The sequence below is a fragment of the Ostrea edulis genome, chromosome 2 (assembly GCF_947568905.1).
Source record: "Ostrea edulis chromosome 2, xbOstEdul1.1, whole genome shotgun sequence".
NCBI classification, from domain to species: domain Eukaryota; kingdom Metazoa; phylum Mollusca; class Bivalvia; order Ostreida; family Ostreidae; genus Ostrea; species Ostrea edulis.
Window position 1 is genome coordinate 22,966,563 of NC_079165.1, and position 21,271 is coordinate 22,987,833.

General features: G+C 33.4%; 2 protein-coding genes across 2 annotated transcripts in view; one reads left to right on the forward strand and one right to left on the reverse strand.

The window, feature by feature from the left end:
• Nucleotides 1-1,865: 1,865 nt before the first annotated feature.
• Nucleotides 1,866-13,573, reverse strand: LOC125680832 (platelet-activating factor acetylhydrolase IB subunit alpha2-like). Its single transcript, XM_048920607.2, has 5 exons — nucleotides 13,423-13,573; nucleotides 8,580-8,669; nucleotides 7,615-7,731; nucleotides 6,988-7,110; nucleotides 1,866-6,310 (listed from the first exon to the last, which is right to left on the reverse strand). Exons 1-5 carry the CDS (start codon nucleotides 13,486-13,488, stop codon nucleotides 5,999-6,001), a joined length of 708 nt encoding a protein of 235 aa, XP_048776564.1. The 5' UTR covers nucleotides 13,489-13,573; the 3' UTR covers nucleotides 1,866-5,998.
• Nucleotides 13,574-13,611: 38 nt separating this feature from the next.
• LOC125678378 (E3 SUMO-protein ligase RanBP2-like) overlaps nucleotides 13,612-21,271 on the forward strand; it is a 57,495-nt gene continuing 49,835 nt past the window's right edge. The window contains exons 1-7 of the mRNA XM_048916807.2: nucleotides 13,612-13,787; nucleotides 14,078-14,145; nucleotides 16,455-16,568; nucleotides 19,312-19,355; nucleotides 19,983-20,032; nucleotides 20,240-20,299; nucleotides 21,144-21,209. Coding sequence (XP_048772764.2) covers nucleotides 13,695-13,787; nucleotides 14,078-14,145; nucleotides 16,455-16,568; nucleotides 19,312-19,355; nucleotides 19,983-20,032; nucleotides 20,240-20,299; nucleotides 21,144-21,209 — 495 coding nt within the window. The 5' untranslated portion in view covers nucleotides 13,612-13,694. The remainder of the gene's footprint in view (nucleotides 13,788-14,077; nucleotides 14,146-16,454; nucleotides 16,569-19,311; nucleotides 19,356-19,982; nucleotides 20,033-20,239; nucleotides 20,300-21,143; nucleotides 21,210-21,271) is intronic.

The following is a 21,271-nucleotide window of genomic DNA, read 5'->3' on the forward strand; positions in this document are numbered from 1 at the left end:
AATGTCCAAGTGTGAAGCAAATGTGTATGACTGTGGTGTCTTTTGAGTTTACTGGGATATATCGATTTGAGGTATGGATGGAAACGATGATTGTCAATAAATTAAACGTTGTCGATATACATTATTTATCTAAATCTTGAGTTGAAGGCCACAGCAAGAGGTTTTTCTTCTCATGTGGGAGCTAATGAATTCTTATTAAGAATATGAAAATAGGTCAGCTGATAAAGGAGCAGAATTCGTGCCCATGGGAATTGCAACAGACTGTTGTAAGACTGAATCTCAAGACTACATAGATATTGTCGATGAGGAACACCAGTATTTTTTTAACATCAACTTGTGCGAAGAATCAGCTAGACCGGTACAAGTATCTTTTCATTTTGTATTCTTTTATGAGATTGATCATTGTTTGTTATAGTCACTTGTTCATTTAACAAAGTATTTGCTTTGGATGACTGATCTCAAGATTTTAATTTTTCAGAGTTACATATTAAAAAAGCAGCTGTTAATGATGTAAAAAAGACTAGTCTTTAATTATCTTGAGAAATGGCGATGTAAGGTGATGAATAGCTGTATGTTTTGATAAAACTCAGGAGAAATGAGGAGTTTGTAGACAGGTTCAATCGGTGGTGGTCATATACACACACGTGTAGGTTGGTAGAGCACCATCATTAGATTCAAGGGGTCCCGGGTTGGAATATCAGTCTAGCCTGTTGCACTTTCTCTCTTTTTGTTACAAAAATACAAGATAGAATCCATTTAAAAAAATAAATGCTTATCAAAATCAGTTACAGTGTATATAATATATATATATGTATTACACAAAATCTTTGAAGGATTCAGAACGTCTAAAACATACCTACAAGCAGTTAACAGATTGGTAACGGATGTAAAAGCTTGCTGGATTTTCATATTCCTCATTAGAAAAAAAATGTCTCAATCCATGCCGTGTAAACTTTCATAGGATGTTTAAATATTCTAATAAAAACATTTTTTAGTATAAACTGATGCAAGCCTCTTCGGAATAACAACATTCTAATTATCATATTGCAATTTTTCAAGTATACTTTTCAAAGTGAGCAAATAGGAAAATGAAAGAATATGTTTAGCACTTTGAAAACTTACATATCCTGCAACTTTCTGATATAAGAATCTTTTGCTTATATAGATCAGGGCTGTGACTGAATTCCTCAGAAATCGGAGGAAAACTGGTCAAAACCATCTCACCCTACCTGGAAAAAATATAATTTTCCGTCACTTTAGTAGATCAGAGGATTTCCTCTGAAAAGAGGACAAATCACACATCTGATAAATAGAAAACATTGCATGAAAGTAAATAACTTTCATAACACCTGATCTAAGGTCAAGCCTTTCCAACTCTGACTTTATTCTATTTTTAGAACATACTCTAGGATTTCAACCAACATTCAGTATCAAAAGGACTTTATTCTATAGTTAAAATCTAATGCCTTTTAAATATCATTACTATGATCATTTTATAAATTAATAAATTATATAAAGTTTAATTATATTAAAAATAATTATAAATTATTACAATACATTTAGAAAGCGCTTATGAAAGCATTTTACACAGAGATATACAAAACGCCAAAATGTTGCGTGTAATAATTCAATTGACGATATGTTCCAACATTCGAGTTTACGTTTATTTGTCATTAAACGATTTCAAGGTTTACAATTTTTTAAAAACTTGTTCCCTTTCATTTCCATTAACATGAACTATGAATTACATCAACTATTTCTTCAAGTCAAAATAGCAAGCACCACACCTTGTCTTTCAGAATTGGCGGAGTAGTCGAGGCCAATGTGGCACTAACACGATGATATCAACAAGGCAGTGAAATGGACAAGTTGCAGGTATTGGTTTTATCTACACAAATAAGGCAAATACAGCATCCAGTGAATAGTGCTTAATATGACAAGTGCAGTACATTTACATAAATATTTCATATTCTTCAATATATTCTCCACAAAAGGAATGCTTTTACGAACAAAAAAAAATATAACCTTTATGCATTTACCATGATCATTCTTAATCCTTGCGTCTATTAAGCGAACACAATAACCAGGCATTGTACTACCTGTACAAATTCAGCATCAGATTCAAACTACCACACCGAAATATGCATACTCTACAAAACCGTTCCTCTACAGACAAACCAGATTTAAAATTTAATTGATTACAAATGAGGTAGACTAAAGCAAATTCAGAGGAAATCTTAACTAAACATCATTACATCTGGCACTGTCAATAATGCATCTAACAGTGCTCATCTTAAAATAGTTCATCATGATTTTTTATCAAGTCAGAAAACATACACATTTCAAAATCAACTATAACAACTGTGTACTATACGTGGTAAAAAACATAATCGCAAGTTACATATAACAATGGCATCTTTGTAAGCCAAATGTCAAATTTACAAACTCTCATGAGAGTTAGTGAACCAGACCTTTTCGCTTTCGAGGATGCAACAATGGAAAAAAATAAAAAATCTAGTTCCGACATTGTCACAAGAAATTTTTCTTTTAATCTGTAACAACCAAGTATGAAACTGATAAATTTGTTGAACATTTACATGTATGCGTAACATAAAAGTCATTAATCATTTTCTACTTCATTATTATAAGGAAATATACACATAAATGCAAGGAAACAATCACAAAAACCAACAGAACAAATACAATCCTGCATAGATCATTATTTTATTTGTGAGGTCGGGTCTTTAGCTTTCTTTGTAAGATGCCCCCCCCCCCCCTCCCCCAAACAACACCAAATATATTAGTTTTTTGCGATACATTATGTACTTTCTGTTTCTCTAATATTTTTTTAGTTCATTATCACTTGCTCATGAAATTCTTCCTGCAAATAAATTGACAAAACAAATATCGTATATCGGATAATTTTAGCTTGCTGGGAATGTTGGCTCTTTTGGCAGATGAAGAACATTTGCCAAAAATAAAAGCCTCACATTTGTGCTAAAAAAAAAAAAAAATAAAGCACTAGGATTTCAAACTACTTTTTTGAGAAAAATATTCCCCGATGCTAAAATTACCGAACATTATGGTATTTCCTGGTCAACAGTATTTTTTTCTTTCGATGTCACAACCCTGCTCTAAAGACTCAATTTGGTACATTCAAAATATACATCTAAAATTAGTTAAGAATAAAATAATGAAATCCTTGATTGAGATATTTAGTTTTAAAAATATACTGCAATATGTCAGATCGCCTACTGATAAAAAGCTATATCTTCTATATTTTGATCCCTAATGTTACTATTACTGTGTTTTGTACTATTACTGTGTTTTGTAGAATGACCCTTGCACATGCCAAATAACATTTCCCCAAACTGTACTGTTCATTAATATAAAGGGAAATAACTCTGCATTTGAAAACACATCAAAGAAGCCTTACAGATTTTCTGTCACATATCTGTCATGCAAAAGAGGTACAGGTAACTCTCGAATTATCGCCACTCAATTCACCGCCATTTTCGTTATAACGCCGTATTTTTCTAGGAACATTTTTCCTGTTACTTAAAACTCTCGTTAAACCTCCAAATTCGCTATCGCCATTTGCCACAGTGTTTTCATTACAAAAGTATATTTCAATGTGTTAATTATCTCGATAAACCGCCATGGGTGCACGTGGTCAGTGAAGCAGTAAATTGGTCATTATCGATCTCTGGATCACCTGGACAGAAGGATCCCAATAATTGCTGTATTGAATAAACAAGAAAATTACTCGAGATGAACTGTAGTCAAGTTGTTTATATATCATAGAAACACATTTCAATTTAGCTATGGCTTCGCCACGAAAGAGGGTCCTGTTAAATTTTGATGAGAAAAAGCAAATCATTATGTACCAATGACATCATCCAAAATGTACCCGTCAGGATATTGCAAATCATTTTTCTGTGGGCGACATCGTAGCAGCAAAGGATGGAATTCTTGCCCGCCTGCCAGGAAACGGCACCGCAGTGGACTTAATACTGACTTAGAAAAGGCGTTGTTTATGTGGTTTACGCAAGTCAGGACAAAAAACATTCCTGTTACCGGGGATATGATAATTGAAAAGGGAAAACAGTATTGTGCAGAGCTAGGAATGTCCAATTTCAATTATTCTGAAGGGTGGCTAACTCGTTTCAAACAACGTCATGTAATTTCTTCCAGAATTATAAGCGGTGAAAATGCCGGAATTTATGTGAGTTTGATCATTGATGGCCGGAAAGAGGCAATAGAAGTAATGAAAAATTATGATTTGAAAGATTTATAACATAGACGAGACAGTATTGTTTTACCGAATGTTACCCGATCGCTCACTTACGTAAGTATTGTAAAAAGAGGAAAGATAACTCTTATATATAAAAGAACAGTAACTCTATTTCTTCAAGATGGCAGTAATTCAATTCATCGCCAAATTCGTTATAATGCCATAATTTCATAAGAACAAAAGGTGGCGGTTTATCGAGAGTTGACTGTATATAAAAAATTTATAGTCATGATTTTCATGATATACAACAATATTACAACGAATCATTAAAAATTATTAATTTCAGACTCTTTTCAAATTAAATTACAGCTGTAAAAACTTATGATTCTAAGTTGGGCTGCTAAGAATTTTAAAAACTTGTGTTATAAACATTAAATTTAAAACACCTTTTCTCATAAATTCAAACATTTCTATTACCAACAGAAAAACATTTCTATTCCCAAAACAAACATTTCTATTTGCCAACAAAAACATTCTTATTACCTACACATATTTCTATTATTAAACAAAAACATTTCTGTCAACAAAAGCACTGTCAGTCAAACATCCTTAATATTGACGCCTGTACAGTAAAACTTGTATAAATTCAACAATCTCTAGGCGACAAATTATTGTGTCAACTGGACAAGATGTCGTATTGCACATTGTAAAAGTACATGGAAAAAAAAGACAACTGGGAATTCATTTTGGGGTGAAATGGGTTATACAGGCGTTGGAAAAGACAGTTTTAACTGTATCCTGAATGTCTCAAGTCTAACTAAAATGTATTGCACATCAACCTAGAACGTATTGCATGTCATCTGGAATGTTAAGCCAAAGTGGCACAGCCACAAAAAGTTGTCATTTCATCACTCTGCTGATGACTTTTTACATTGCAGTATAAAATTTACTCTGTCAAGTCCGGATCAAAATACACTGCACCATAAGCCAGGTAGCACACCATTGAAAAAAAACCACTGCACTGACTAGAAACTGGAACACTTGTTACTATGGTAATGAGAAAGGGTGTTTATGATGCACAACATCTTTATCATATTTTCTGTTTTTCTACTGTATAAACAGGTTATCCATATAAAGATTATCAATCCTGTAAAAATTTCCTATTGCACAAATACTCAAGGTCACAGCAATGATGTAGTATTTCCAATAACAGACCTGTTTCATACAGAATATTAATTAGTCAATGTTAACAATTCCAAATCATTAATCTAGATTTCAGAAATAGGATTTAGACTTATTGAAATAAAATGGCCTAGACTTCACTCTCAGTGACTGGAGGCATATCAAAGATGGAAGGCTTACAGTGCCTATTCAATTAAAAATATCATTCATGAACATTTACACATCTACAGTGTATATATAGCAAATGCACTCTCAACCAAAAATGACATCTGTGTTACTCTCTGTCTAATTTTCCAGGAATCAAGTTACAAATATAAAGGACCAATCCATGGCAAAAATGAGCTTTACAGATCAGACACTAATTAAATGTTTACAAACATTTGTGTAAGTAAGTGTTTGAAGACAATTTGACATCATTTTTCTTTCCTTTCTCCAATAGGACATTTTTGCATGGAGTTGAAGCTTAATTGTGAATATCACTGACAATGAAAGCATGATTGACCATCTAATGGCATCAACACAGAGTGTGTCCACAACAAATGTCAAAACGAGTATCACAATAGCCAGCCATGGTCCAGTGACCTAGTCGTCCACGTCCGACGCCGTTGTAGATATCGTCATTGACGTGTTTTCTACTTTCACAAACACCTGCAGCAAGTTCTGAATTTCCTCAAGCAAAGGTTCACAAAGTTTTTGATAACCAGCATTTGTTAAATGCAAATAATCAAACATATCTGCATGGCTGATGACACCATTTTCCCGCACAAACATGGATGCTTCTATGTTAAGGAAACTGGCATTGGCCATATTTTCAAGTTTTTGTGACAAATTGAAATTAATTTCTGCATTTTTCTCTCGTAGCTTGTTAGGATTTTCTCCTCTTGGAGGCAATCCCTGAAATACAAAAAATTAAGTTTGTCCATGGGTCTCTTTTGCAATACTTGTATAATACATGCAGACATTTGATTCACTGAGGAAACACATCTAACTTAACATCATTTCATTAATTTCAAAACTATTATTTCATACTTTAAAAGCCTTAATATATTCTATATAATACTTAAAACAATGCAGTGTCTCTGTGTACAAATAGAGACTATGAGGTAAATTTTTCAAACCTAACCAAAAGATTCACATATCCATCAGTGAACACTTCATAAACTTCTCTGTATATAACATGTCTAGATCTTCATTTGACAGCGATAATTTAGCTCGAATGCTGCCAGAAGTGTTTCATACTAACTGTTAGGCCGTCACTATTCCTTTCAAACTGATTTTGACTACGGATTACTTTATTTACCTGATCCAGATTTTGACTATGGATCTGTTCAAGACATAGGGCTCACGGTGGGTATGATCGATTGACAAGGGATGCTTACTCCTCCTGAACACCTGATCCCACTTCTGGTATGTTCAGGGGTCCGCGTTTGCCCTACTCTCAATTCTGTTTTCTTATAAATATGATTTATGCAATTCATCTCTGTTCGCTATCTTCACATTTTTCATATTGCTATGCAATAATGAATAATTCTATTCCTCTCAGAATAAAAACGAGCTATTTATCTTGTTACCATGACAATAATCTGTGAGCTCGTCAGCTTGTTTTGGATGACGTTGACAATCTCTATGATTCCGTCGGTCACCTCCTCGGCAGTGTTACTGTAATTGTTAGTACCAGCTAGAACCACGATGACCTTCAAAGGACAAAGATATACAATGCTAGCCACAGCCAGGGCCTGGAATCAATATATGCCCGCCAGATTGGGTAAAAATGTGGCGGACTGACTGACATTTGCACCAGTTATTCTGAAGGGACTTGACAATAACTTTCTATAACTTCATTTTGGAAAACCTAATCATAAATGCACATTTGGCACTCCTCTGTAAATATCAGGGGAACCCGATTAGTACATATTGGTCTTGCATACCTGTTACAATATTGTCTGGGGCATATTGAGTTAAAATTTCAATATTTTATTTCAATAACACAAATCAAATATGATTGATAATTTCTGGAAAACTCTGAACTGAAATTTTGCTATGGACTGGTTTAGATTAAACCACTGTCAGTATTACAATGTTGTACCTATTTATAATCAAGTTTCTCTACCGCAATGTTAGTAAAGCTATTAGTGCATTACATGTCTCATGGAAGAAAATTAATATGCAGTACAAAAATCATTAAGTTGACAAGTTACCTTAGGTTCTAGAGTGTCTAGTTCTCCATTCATCAACCTCCACAAAATATTCTGGGTCTGGTCGCCACCGATACCAAAGTTCAGACAATGCAGAGGTTCAAACATGCTTTCCCACAGCTGTGAAAGAAAGGAAATAGCACCTGACTATCAGACAAAAAATATACACTATCAATATCATATTTATATTTTAAAACTGCATTCTGAACAATTGTATTAAGATTAATTGATTGTTAAAAGTTTTATATGTGATTCCTTTGATAATTTTTCACTCATTCAAAGATATAACCTATTTATATGAAGTGCCACAAACTTAAGACCTATAATATATATATATATATATATATATATATATATATATGTGTACTTGTTATCTCCCCCTGTTCCACACCTGCTTTCAATTTGGTGGATGTAATACACATTTTCAAGGATTACATGCACTCTTACCAGTCACAGTGGTTCAGTGTTTAGAGCATTTGCTTCGGGCCCCACTCGTGCTTTGGTTGCATTAATCTCAAGACATAAAAATACTTAGGTAGTGACTCCTTTCACCAAATGCTCAAGATTTAGAAGTAAGAGTCGCAGGTCTTTCAGACATGACCTTGAAACTGAGGTCCCATGTCACAATTCACATCGGTACGATAAAGAATCCTCACTGTTACAGTCCTGAGTACATCACATATATGGAGGTCTAAATTTGTGGCACTTTATCTGTATATAGTTAGGAGTGAATATAAAGAACTAGTGAAGGAGAACTAGCAGGTTTCCTTGAATTTACAGCATACTTGCATCACCACGGACATCCTTTAAAATTTCACTGAATGAATTACGTTTTATTGATGGTGAATCCACATCAACTAAACAGACAGCGCTGTTCTAAAAATAGAATCTTGAACCTATTGAAATCATCAGACGATGAGCATCATGATAGGATGGATATAAATATAGAACAGAAAAAGTCTACGTACATTTGTCTGCGCCATCCTCTGAATCAAAGAATCACCAACAAACAAAACTTCAGGCTCTCGGTCTTTCCCTTCTACTATAAAGCGATTGTGCTGAAAATATGTTAGCATTCCGTTCACTTTATGACAACACATGACAAACAAAACTTCAGGCTCTCGGTTTTCCCTTCTACTATAAAGCGATTGTGCTGAAAATATGTTAGCATTCCGTTAACAAACAAAACTTCAGGCTCTCGGTCTTTCCCTTCTACTATAAAGCGATTGTGCTGAAAATATGTTAGCATTCCGTTAACTTTATGACAACACATGACAAATTCTTCATATAAATGTCATAATTAGTGATATATGTACAATAAATGATTAAGCATTTTAAACATCCTTGAACTACTGAGACTAACAGTGAGGAGTCTAAGACACCTTTGAGCGTACATAGTGTATGAAAAGGGTGCTATATAAAAATGATGTTATTATTATTTAAGACTGCATTATAAGACAAACAATGATTCTGAATTAGAGTTCTTTTGTCAGATATTTGGACCAACACAGAATTGTATCAGACTAATTCTAAAACTTCTCTCCATATTGATGTTTTGTTTGTACATGTAACTCTAAATCAGACTCTTAATTCCATTGGCGGAGGCTATATCAGACATGCATCTTTGAGGGGATCAGGGCTGTCACTCCCCTTAAATTTAGACCAACTATCAGACCCAATCCGAATGACAGATGCTGACCCCACCACCCATAGACTAGTTAGAAAATAAATACATTTGCCTATCTGTATCAGGGTTGTCACTAGAAATTATTCAGGGTTTGACATTTTAAATTAACTTTTTTGAGCACTAGACCAGTCGGGCTCCTTTAAATGATTTTTGCTAGACCTGACCTTAAATCCACTAGCCCCGACCAACTTTCCAGAAACTGATAGTTTCTCCATACTTAAATGTACTTAATTCAAATGACAAGCATTAAGTTTTCACGAACTAAAACATACTTGTCTAAAAAAAAAAAGAGCTTTAGTCTCGTCATTCAATTCAATGCTTTCATTTTCAAACACATTTTCTATTTCTTTAAATTCTACCCGGCACAGAAACTATCTAGTCCATTTCAAATAAAATGACCCCAACCGTTTTTTTTAATCTCTATTTCATACGCCCTGCTTTGTTTCTTCCCAACCTTTCACCTTTTTTCTCTTGGGACATATTTTCTTGAGGACGAGAAGTCGTATTTGAATATAGAGACATTCCCGCACATATGTGAACACCGATAAATGGCTGTTTATGACGTAATTTATCAATTTGATAAACATTTTATTATATATGATTCAAATAAACTGGGTTTTTTTTTTAAATGAAAATAAATTCACCTAAAACATAACTTTACACACATTAACATTGAGTAGATGTTGTAAAACATCACTTCCGACCGCGACTTATTTATTAGAACTAAAAATAGAGATTGTGTCATCATGCGGTTCAAAACTGCTAGCAAACTCTACAGTTATTCTTTTTTAGTGAAGAATAAAATATCTTATGGTTTAAAGTAAAGTTGATTATTTTTTCAACACGACCAGTCGGACTAGTAAATCGACATTTGACCCGACCGGACCTATGATTTAGTAGACTCAGTCGGTCGGACGTGCCTTAGTGTCAAACCCTGTTAATGAAGACGAGTCCTGGACTCGTGGTTTATAAGCAGCTTGAGTCCCACAGAAATTTGATGAGTCCCATGAAAATTTGATGAGTCCCATGAATATCTAATGAGTTTTTTTTTTTATATAAGACAATTAAAATGGAAGCAGTACAAAACATAAATTTTAAGGATTTATTTTTAATCATTCACGACTAGGCCTCGGACGACTAATTGTCCACGCCAACAGAATTATTTCCCCAAATCTCCTATCATCACAACAACCCTATTCAATATTGTACAGCATTTTAATCAAATTATTATTGTGATAAAATAGATGTGTACTAGTTTTGTTTGCCGACGATCTGAAAAACCTATCAAGTTTAAAAACTACGGTACTTTCGATTCCAATAAAAACGGCTACCGGAAGACAAACATTTATATCTTAATATAGATCCCGATTTGTAAAACAAATTAAAAGAAATAAGAGTAAATAACTGCCAGTGGCAAAATGTTCTTCATTTTGCATGTTATCTAATTATCTTTTGAATATCATATTCTAATTCGCACCTAATTGACTGACGCTAAACAAACAAGTCGGATTGGGACACAAACAAATAAATAAAAAGAAATAAGAGTATATAATTGCCAGTGGCAAAACATTCTTCATTTTGCATGTTATCTAATTATCTTTTGAATATTATATTCTAATTCGCACCTAATTAACTTGACGCTAAACAAACAAGTCGGATTGAGACACTGAACTTGGTGGTATTATTTCGGTTCACTAGAGCGTCACATTTTACCTAGATTTTTTTCCTACTATGAGTTTTAATTAATACACAATATCAGGGGTTCTAAAAAAAATTATGACTCGAAGTCCATGACAGTCACTGACGCGTCCGCGGGACTCGCAATATTTTGCAAAACAAACTTGCGTCCCAAATGAATTTTTCTTGCGTTAGTGACCACCCTGCTGTATGCACTACCAAATGTAAAATACAACATGTTATTCATAATTTCAATTGGACACCTAGAAATACACTGAGTGGAAACCACTTCATTGGCCACTGGGTAATTTTTTTTGATCTGCTCATAATGTGCTTGCACTAATGGTAGCTCCAACAACATCAAAGTTTCCGAAAAAAACCATCGGTCCTACCGGCAAAACCGATAGAAAATCGAAATGTCTGATAAAACTCGCTACACTATCAGTCCGCGTGACCGATTATTGTTTCCTTAACAATCTGGAATTTTTCTTTGTATCCGGAGAGTTTTTTTTCTCTTTTCGTCGTAATCTCAAAAACGCTTTAGAGAGTGCAAAATTTCATTTTCATTTAAGCGCTTACTATACTCTGATATATTGCCATGGGGCCGATAAAGCTTGTACCAGGTTAGTAGTAGTGAGTAGAATTAGAGAAATTGTGAGAGAAATGGAGGTTGAAACTGAATTTTGAAATAAATTCATGATTACCTTTGAATATTTTGCACTTTTTCATTTTTAAAACACTTAACAGAACATATATTAAATTGAACAACAATTTGTTAAAGTGAAAATTATATTGGAATTAATACTGATAGAAATATTTGGTTTTCGGAAACTCTGAACATATTACTTGAAAACATTGAACACCAGAAAACTGGATAGTTCTGAACCGTCTTGACATTGCCTGCATGTGGAACAACATAGATCTATATACATAATGGAACACTTATCAAAGAACATTGCCGAATTAAAATGATAAGCAGGTTGGGAACACTTCCCCTATAGCGAGATATTCTCGCTAAAACGCGATTATCCCTCTTTAGCGAGAAATCAACATTACCATAAACAGGGCCCCAAGACCATAACATGAGAATAGAGTTAAGTCAAAATTTTGATCACTTATATCTTAAGATTTATCCAGCACAGATGTTTAAAACACTGCAGGTTTATAAAAAAAATTCAAATGCAAATATATACTGAAAATGTTACTTGTTTATGAAAATTATTTCAAAAATTAAGTGGATTTGAAATTTAGACTTAAGAATATTCTAAGTTTATGGTCTTGGGGCCTGGTGTTTTGGCGTCTTTATTAAAAATAATGGCAAATCCCGTGCAACGTTGAATAAGTGCGACACACACTCAACGGCTTCGGAAACTACGAAGCGTTCCCCCCCTTATATAACTGGTACCGATAAACGGTACCATTCCCAATGCCAAAAACCATTGATTTTTCCCAATTTTGAGACTAAAAATTCCCAATTCACTTGACGAAAAATAGATCACTGAAATCGTAATTTTCTTAGTCTGAAACGTTGTACAAGTTATCTAAAATGTTCACTTCCGGTATTAAATCGAACGTACAGACCATGGCAATGTGTTTTGTACAGCTATGACGATTCCTTATGTCTCACAACAACAAATATTAGCGTAAAAAAGTTTGTAAAGAGATGAATACTCCTTGTACTGTTGTCTTTTTTATTTTCTTTTAGTCGAAATCATTTGCCTATATACATTGGTAGAAAATTCCAAATTTCTTCGATTTTGACGCTATTTTTCTTAATTGAATGGGTACCGGTACCAGTGGGTACAAAAAAAAATCGCTGCTACGTTTCGACTTCCAGTTCCGTTTATAAAAAAAACAAAAACATACACAATCGGCAACACGTTCCAATTCAAATGGAACAGTAATGCAGTCCCCGGTAAACCTTCAAAACGAAAATGCAATAACCAGGAGGCTCAAAATCTTTCATGTTTTACTATAAAAAAATAATACTACTTTTTTTCGGTCTGGTAAAATGTGCTTTGGTCCGGTAATGTTCCTGTGTTTACCAGACCGAATGTCCTGTAAAACATTTCAACATTTTGTGATCACTGTTCTTTTCACGTGAAACACGAAGAGATGTACTCCACAGGTGTTTTTCTCGGTTGTACAGGATATATTTATTCTCGCTAGAGAGGGGTAATCGCGTTTTAGCGAGAATATCTCGCTATAGGGGAAGTGTTCCCAACCTGCTTAGGCCTTATCGTTTTAATTCGGCAATATTACCCGACCCTATTGGGAAGGTTAAGATAAATAACAGTGAATTACACCGATTGACACAACAAGATCCAGCAAGGGTACAAACATTTCTCATGGAGTATTGAGATGAGGAGGCCTTAGTTTAGGTACTTTAGGCTATATATTCATATAACTGTATAAGTGGTTGAAAAAAAGCTGTCATGTTTAATAACCTGACTCATCCATCTTCCGTCTCCATGAACATCTTCTACTGGCTGGGGCACTGTTGCTGAATTCATGGTTTACCTCATACACATAAAATTTTCAGCAATCGATCCACCCGGAAGCAGTATGACAGTATGCGTTTGCGCAATAAATGTGAACGTCTGATACTCAAGAGAAGTTCCGAAAGAACTCATCTCGTTTAATTTTCTTACAACGAATCTGATTGGTTAATGTTTACCGGCATGGAGTAGTTTCGCGAAAGTTGAAGTGAAAGCGAAAAATGATGTCTATATCAACACCAATACGTTCTCGTGGAACAAATCGTTCTAAAGAGGATGTTGACCGTTTTGTGGACCGCATTCATGAACCCGAGGTGATTTTTTGTTATTAGGAGCTTAAAGTTTCTGACACCGGGAAGAAATACTGCGCCTCTACTTTGTAACAATTTGAAATTACGACACTTGGAGTTTTCCTTTTGAACTTAAATATACAGTAGTTCATAGTTATTAAAGTCTATATTTTATTTTGGTCATGAGATTTATCACATTGTTGATAGCTTATCAGATAAACGATACTAAAATAAAAGCGCGCAATAAGGGGGGGGGGGTAAACAACTTTAAAAATGAAAGTATTTTTCCTTGCTCATTACCATTTATATTTCAGAGAGTTGCCAGAGGATACCAAATTAGCCTCTTGTACTATGAAGTCAAGGAATATGACATAGCAAAAAGGTACAATGGTTTAACTTATTTACTCATTCCTAAGTAATCAGGTTATATCCTTTAATATGCATGTTTTATGGTGTGACTGTTGAGACGAACAAAGACCCATACTATCTTAAATATCTAATCCACCTCTTCTTTTAATGTGTGGAATATTAAGCAGTTGATGTAAACAGTGTATTGTGACATCATATTGGCTGCAATGTTTTATAATTCAACCACACTATTATCAACAACAAAACTAACTGCAGAACTGTAGCTCTCAGAAAAAAACAACTAAATGAAATGTTTTAAATTTGTTTTATTATTTTCAATGTTGCGGTCTATGCCAATTCGGTGAGATCTATGTCATCAGACATCTTGTTTTGCCAATTTCGAACACATGGGGTTCTGTTTGTATTTTCTGGATTTCAGTTTGCACCAATCGATTCAGTATTGAACCAGTAAATATTTAGGTGTAGCATCATGCACAGTTGTGCTCAAAAGCTCGGGAGCCAACTTCCTTAAGAATGCAAAAGAATAATCATTATTGATATATGTTTTATGGTGTGACTATTGAGAATAACGAATACCCTTAATAACTTGCAACATGAATTTGAATTTAGATATTTGATCTCCCTATTAATTCAACCAGAGTTGTGGTTAACCACTCACCAATCAATGCCAGGCAATATTTGCTGTGGGCGATTAGATATTAAAAATCAGCTCGCCCACATGACCACTAATTTAAAGTTTTTTCCATAACATTTTCATTTTATGATGTACTTTCATTTCAATTTTTTAAAATACTAATCAAGATAGATTCGTATCATGTTCAAAGCAGATGCTAAGCATAGGTTACGTCAAGCATATATTTGACCTAGACTAGGCGTGTATAAACTAGTGGTGTTCCAATCATCAATTATAATCGAAAATCAGTTGATTGTTGGCAAATTCTAAGCGCTCGATTATATGAAAATGTTATTCCAATTAATCGGTTTTTTAGATTTTGTTTTCTCAGGGACTGTAGTTTTTGAAGAATATTCCTGCCGTGACCTATCTAGTAACCTAAAAGTTTTGTTTATCGTAATGGCGCCGGGGAATAAAGCATGTTCGCTTGATCAGATACTGAGATAGACGTACTTTGATTCAGGCATATAAACGAAGGACTGTTATCAAAGAGAATCTTGATACTAGCAAAGGCATGTGTGAATTACGCAGATAAAAACCGTTAAGGGCCACTGTTACTCTGCATGTGCATATCGTGTTTTCAGTTGGTGACAATAGATCTGTTTTACTTTTGTTTTTAATAAAATGAATTTCTTTCCTTATTTTGCTTTGCTGAACGTTAATTATATTTTAATGAAGCTGGATCATCATCAGTTAATGACATGTAACTTTGATATACGAGGATATAACTGAAGCAAACAATATCTGTTTTTGGTGACTTTTATATATGTAATTAAAAGAATAACAAATACACACAGAAAATATAAGCGTAAAAAATATTTATTTACACTTTTTCAGTATTTGAATTACTTTGATTATTATAAAATTTCTCTGTCCGATTATAATCGATAATTTAGTTAGTTACAGTAAACCAATCATCGATTATGAAATTCTCACCGATTCCCATCACTAGTATAAACAGTCAGTGTGGTGATTTATTGTAAGGGTTTCAAAACCCTTGAAGAGAAATGCTAACAGAGACAATTACTTCCATGAATATGAGAACAAATGATCGAGATTGTTTTCACAGAAATGGCTTGTTTATCAGCTATGAATGTTAAACACAGAAAGCAGAATATTTTGTTACTGAAACAAAAAATTCTCTTCTGTTATTTGGTCTTTCCTGGTAATTGAGTCCGAATTTCTATGGTATTCTTCTTTTGTAAAGATCTCGTGTGTTCGATTTTGGAGCTAATTTTTCTTCACTTTTGGTAAAATATACATAATTGATTGTTGAAATATCTGTTGCAGTTATGATTTTAAAAAATATACAATGAAATATTGCAGACAAGTAATGATATATATTTACATTGAATGATTTGAAAATTACGTAATATAAAAGAAAAAGTACTCAGTTCAAGTTCTTTTTCAAATATTCATGTCTTATCTGTAATTGGTGATAAATACAAAATTATTCTGAACGTTGTAGATGGTGCTGTGAATGTTTTTGAGATCTGTGCTTTTTATTTCATCAAAATTGGACTAGAAATGATTTTAGGAGAAATGTTTGGCTTTATATGAAATATAGTGGACATTTTCTTAAAATGTTGTAAGGAAAGGGTAAGGTAAGCCTTTTAGTCAATGGACCTTATTTTTATGATATGTTGTAGATATGCTAAAGAATACATGGTCATTAGACCACGGATTCCCCAGACCCACAAACTTCTGGGACAGATAGAAGAGGCATGCCATCAGCCTGCCCGAGCCATTGAAGCTTACAAGCGGTAAACAATCACACTAGATGACTAAGATAAAGTCACAAAACTCGGGGGGGGGGGGGCACTAGTAGTAGGGCTGACTACTCTATAAATCTGTCAGCCCTGCTAAAAACCAGCGAGCCTGCAGGATTGATGCAAGTAATGAATATACATGCTTCTTCACTTTAACAAGCTGGAATGTTAAAAATTAACAATAGTACTAATTTGTTAGCTTTATTCATTGTTTATTTTCACTTTCTGAATAATCAACCAAGTTGCAAATTGCCATCTTTGAGTCTAAATTTGGCTTCATTGTCAACAGTGGAGGTAATCTCCACAATTATCATTTTAGTGCGGCATATTAGATCGAATTGTATGACCAAGGCTAACCCTCACATTCACAGAGATGCCAACCCTCACGATTTTGGCGTAAGGCTTACGATTTTAGGGCCGAAAATACGCCTTACGATTTCACTGTACATCTTCCGATTTTCGCTTATTTGACATTTCGAAATTTTTAGAGCTGTCCGTCATTGGTTTTTACTTTTATAATAAACAAGCTATAGTCGTTACTACGTTTGTTTGCATAGTCTAAATCTATACAGAGTTCCGATCATTTTAATGCTTTGAAATAAACATTATGGCAGCTGCTACTAAACGTAAAGCATGTGTTGATGGAAATAACAACAATACTCCCCCAAAGAAGAAAACCTAATGGAGCTAGAAATTCAAAGAACAATATGCAAGTACACTGTAATCATCTATTCATTTCAAAGTCAGAAAGGGGGAGTTTGTAATATGTTGTACGGTGTGACCGTTGAGACGAGCGAAGCCCATTTAAAACATCTTGCAACGACTTAGACATTTTATCCGCCTCTTTATTTAACGCGGGAAATATCATGCGGTGGATGTAAACAGTTACATCGTGACATCATATTAGCAGCAATTTTCTTCTTCTTTCAAACCAAGCAAACACAAAACGTTTGAAGCTATGAGAAATCTTGTCTGGAATTTCAAAACGTTTATGGTACTTTCTAAACAATCTAATTAATTTAATTACGGGATTGTCAATGAAGTATACCGCAGTGACGGCTACATTTTTCCAGAAGCATTATGTGTGATACTCATCTTTTTTCAACTGATAAAGAGCAAATCACATGACTCATGCGTAATCATTGGAGCGACGCGAGCTTCGCTCGCTATAAGTGTACAATCTGTTTGACAAACTTCCACATTTCTCACGGCGGCGAAAATGACATAAAAAAAATTGTCCGAATAACAGATTCAGTAACTAAAATTATTAAAAAAAAAAAAAAACAATTGCCAGAATAACTGACACGGTAACTGTAAAATTATATATTATTATACTAATGTAACAATATTTTTTACACAAGTTTTAGAAAGTAAAATCAATAAAAGATGTATTTGATCTTAGGCAGTTGTAAAATGCATAACAATTAGTATGTCTAAATTCATTAAATTTGGATTTGAAATGTGCCTAAAATTGCTCAGGTTACATATTTATTCAGAAAAGATCTCCAGTGGCCTAGGTGCCCCCTGACCCCCACCTTACTATTTTCCATTTTATAATGTTGGCAGCTCTGCATTCACCATTCTAATCATTCACATTTAATATTGGACTCAACTGATTGCTAAAAGCTCTTCTATGAAAAAGTTAAAAATAATCGTAAATTCGAACCTGCATAGAATTGAAATCAAAACCAAAGAGAATTCTGGGTAGAATTAATGCAAAGTAAAATTTGTATATTATCCGTACTCGATTTAATGCATCGCAGACTTGCAGGCGGACTGGAATTTTGTACACTGATAGATAGGCTTACAGAGCTCCAGATAAGGTGCATATCAGCGTAAATACTCATTAAATTTTACCAAATACGCATTTAAGTATAATATCTGTCTGGACCATATTGAAAACTAGCGTTACCGCTAAATATGTAATCCTGGTTAAATAAAGGCTTTATTATTAAATAAAGGCTTTATTATATTTATAAAGTTGAAAATCATGCATACAATTACACATTAGCGAATGTAAATACGCTTTACACTCCCAAAGTAATGCGTATTAGTCCGCGTATTTGTGAGACATGTAGTATGATATAAATATGAATTATCTATTCATATGAATTGAGGTTAGTCCAGGACTTGATCATACATGATATTTAGCGCTATGAAATACATTTTGATGACAATCACAATTGAAAAGTTAGAAGAGTTAACTCAAAACACTATTATATAGGCCTACTTGTTATACTTTCTTTCTTAAAGAGTTAGTGTGCGGTCGAAAACACAGGGAAAAAAAACTTGTATTATCAATCGTGGACGAATGATATACAGAATTGGATCATAATCATGTGACTGAGTGTCTGGCATATTCAAATTTAATGCATCAATGATAAATATCAAATTCCCAATGACAGTGAATAGTTTTAATAAAAAGAACTGCAAAGGATTTTCCCCATAAATAGCTGGAGCTGCCTTTTAGTATAAACTTTAAGTTAAAGTTTAACGGAAGAATTATCGTTTATCTGGTGACATCTTCTGTGCAAATTAAGAGCAAAGATAATCAGTAAATTAACAAAATACACTTTTGAATTTTTCTGAAAAGCAAAATACTCATTGATTTGAAAATCAGGGAGTAAATACTCTTTGTGGTAACAAATTATCTGGAGCTCTGGGCTTATCTGGTCTCCTTCAACAACAACAAATGCCTAAATTTGTAAAATATGTGGTATCTTTTTGTATTTTGTAGATCACTGGAATTGGATGGCAAACAGAAAGCTTTGATTATGAAAAGTAAGAAAATCTCTATTACTAAAGGCATATTGTACATGAACATGTGTATATATATGTATGTACATTTGTCAATGTTAATTAATTCTGCATAATCATGTAAACATAATAAGAAAATGAGAAAAGAAGGGAAAAAATTGTTGGAAGTTTACAGGTACCTTTTGTCCATATTGTCAGTGTTAAATTGTTGATATATATATATTTAAGTTAGTGTTCAATTGTTGATATACATATTTAAGCTAGTGTTCAATTGTTGATATACATATTTGTGTTAAATTGTTGACATACATATTTAAGTTTGTGTTAAGTTGTTGACATACATATTTAAGTTTGTGTTAAGTTGTTGATATACATATTTAAGTTTGTGTTAAGTTGTTAACATACATATTTAAGTTTGTGTTAAGTTGTTGATATACATATTTAAGTTTGTGTTAAGTTGTTGATATACATATTTAAGTTTGTGTTAAGTTGTTGATATACATATTTAAGTTTGTGTTAATTTGTTGACATACATATTTAAGTTTGTGTTAAGTTGTTGATATACATATTTAAGTTTGTGTTAAGTTGTTGATATACATATTTAAGTTTGTGTTAAGTTGTTGATATACTGTACATACTGTAATTTTTCAGTTTGTGAGCTGTATAATCAAGTTACAGATGAAGACCCCCAAGTTTTAAAAGTATGACATTCAAACTCTTTCTTAAAAGATGTAATTTTCTGTAAAAGTTGTATTCTGTGTTTCTGAATACAGATAAACAGTATATTCCAGTGTTATTACAGTACTTAAGTATCTCAAGTTTTGTGTTTCTTTTTGAAGTTCAACGAATATGAAATAGATGTATATACATGTATATTATATTTATTTCTACATTTCATAATTGTCCAGTACTGGTACAAAAAAGGAGAAAGTATCTATCCTAACAATCCGGCCATTTTCAAACTAAAGGTATGTGTCTTCTTTTTTTCTTCTTTTTTCAGTAAAGTCATCATCTTCTTGATATTATGTTTAGTTCATGAATTATGTTCAGTTTGTTTTATTAATTTTTTTGTCTTATTTTGACATAAAACTTTATGATTTTTCAAAATATAAGAAGAAAAATTCATAGAAATTTGTGTTAGAAGAAAAGAAAAATCTTAAAATGGAAACTTTTCCATCTACTTTAGTTTGATTGTCTACATGTTGAGTCTCAAATTAAAACAGTTATGAGGGTTAGATACATGTACATGTAATAAAACACACAAATAGAGAGACCCCAAACACGGTCCACAAAACACAAGTGGGTAGATGCATCTCAAAAACAGTCATGAAAAACACAAGAGTTGAGAGACCTAAAAACAATCCATTTATAATCTTGAACAGGGATTCTTGATGAAAAAGGGAATCTTTAGTATTTACTAAATCAGAAAATAGAAAATACTTGCACACATTGTGAAATTTGCACCTCCTTCCCTCCAAAAAAACAAAACAAACACAAGCTAAATTCTCCTGATTTATGGTATTGCTTTTGGGTTGATTGTCTTCAACAAAAACAGTGTCATATCATTTGACACTTGAGTTATACAATAAAGATCAATAATTTGGGAACTTAAAGATCAAGGTAAAAAATTAAAGCCATATTTGGTGACAGGTAAGGTCATCTGTCAAGGTCATATTTGTTGCAGTAATGACAAGTGTAACATACACATAAACATGGTTATCTTGTTCATTTTGCATATCAAGGTGAAGTTTTTTTATCATGATGAATCTCTTGAGACTGGAGAAGTAAATGGTTCGTGTTTTATATTTGCAGGAGAGAGTTGTTGCAGGAGGGGATGGTGAAGTAAAAGACATGGCCAAATTGTACTTGATGGAAATTGTGAGTTTATCACTGGAAATGATGTTTTAATGATCGGCATTCTGATGTCGCATGGTGTACAC

Coding starts and splice junctions, on each gene's coding strand:
- LOC125680832 (XM_048920607.2), bottom strand. CDS start 13,488: ATGAATTCAGCAACAGTGCCCCAGCCAGTAGAAGATGTTCATGGAGAC. Junction 7,111..7,614: donor TAGACACTCTAGAACCTAAG/GTAACTTGTCAA, acceptor TGTCCTTTGAAG/GTCATCGTGGTTCTAGCTGG. Junction 6,311..6,987: donor GCTCACAGATTATTGTCATG/GTAACAAGATAA, acceptor TTTGTATTTCAG/GGATTGCCTCCAAGAGGAGA.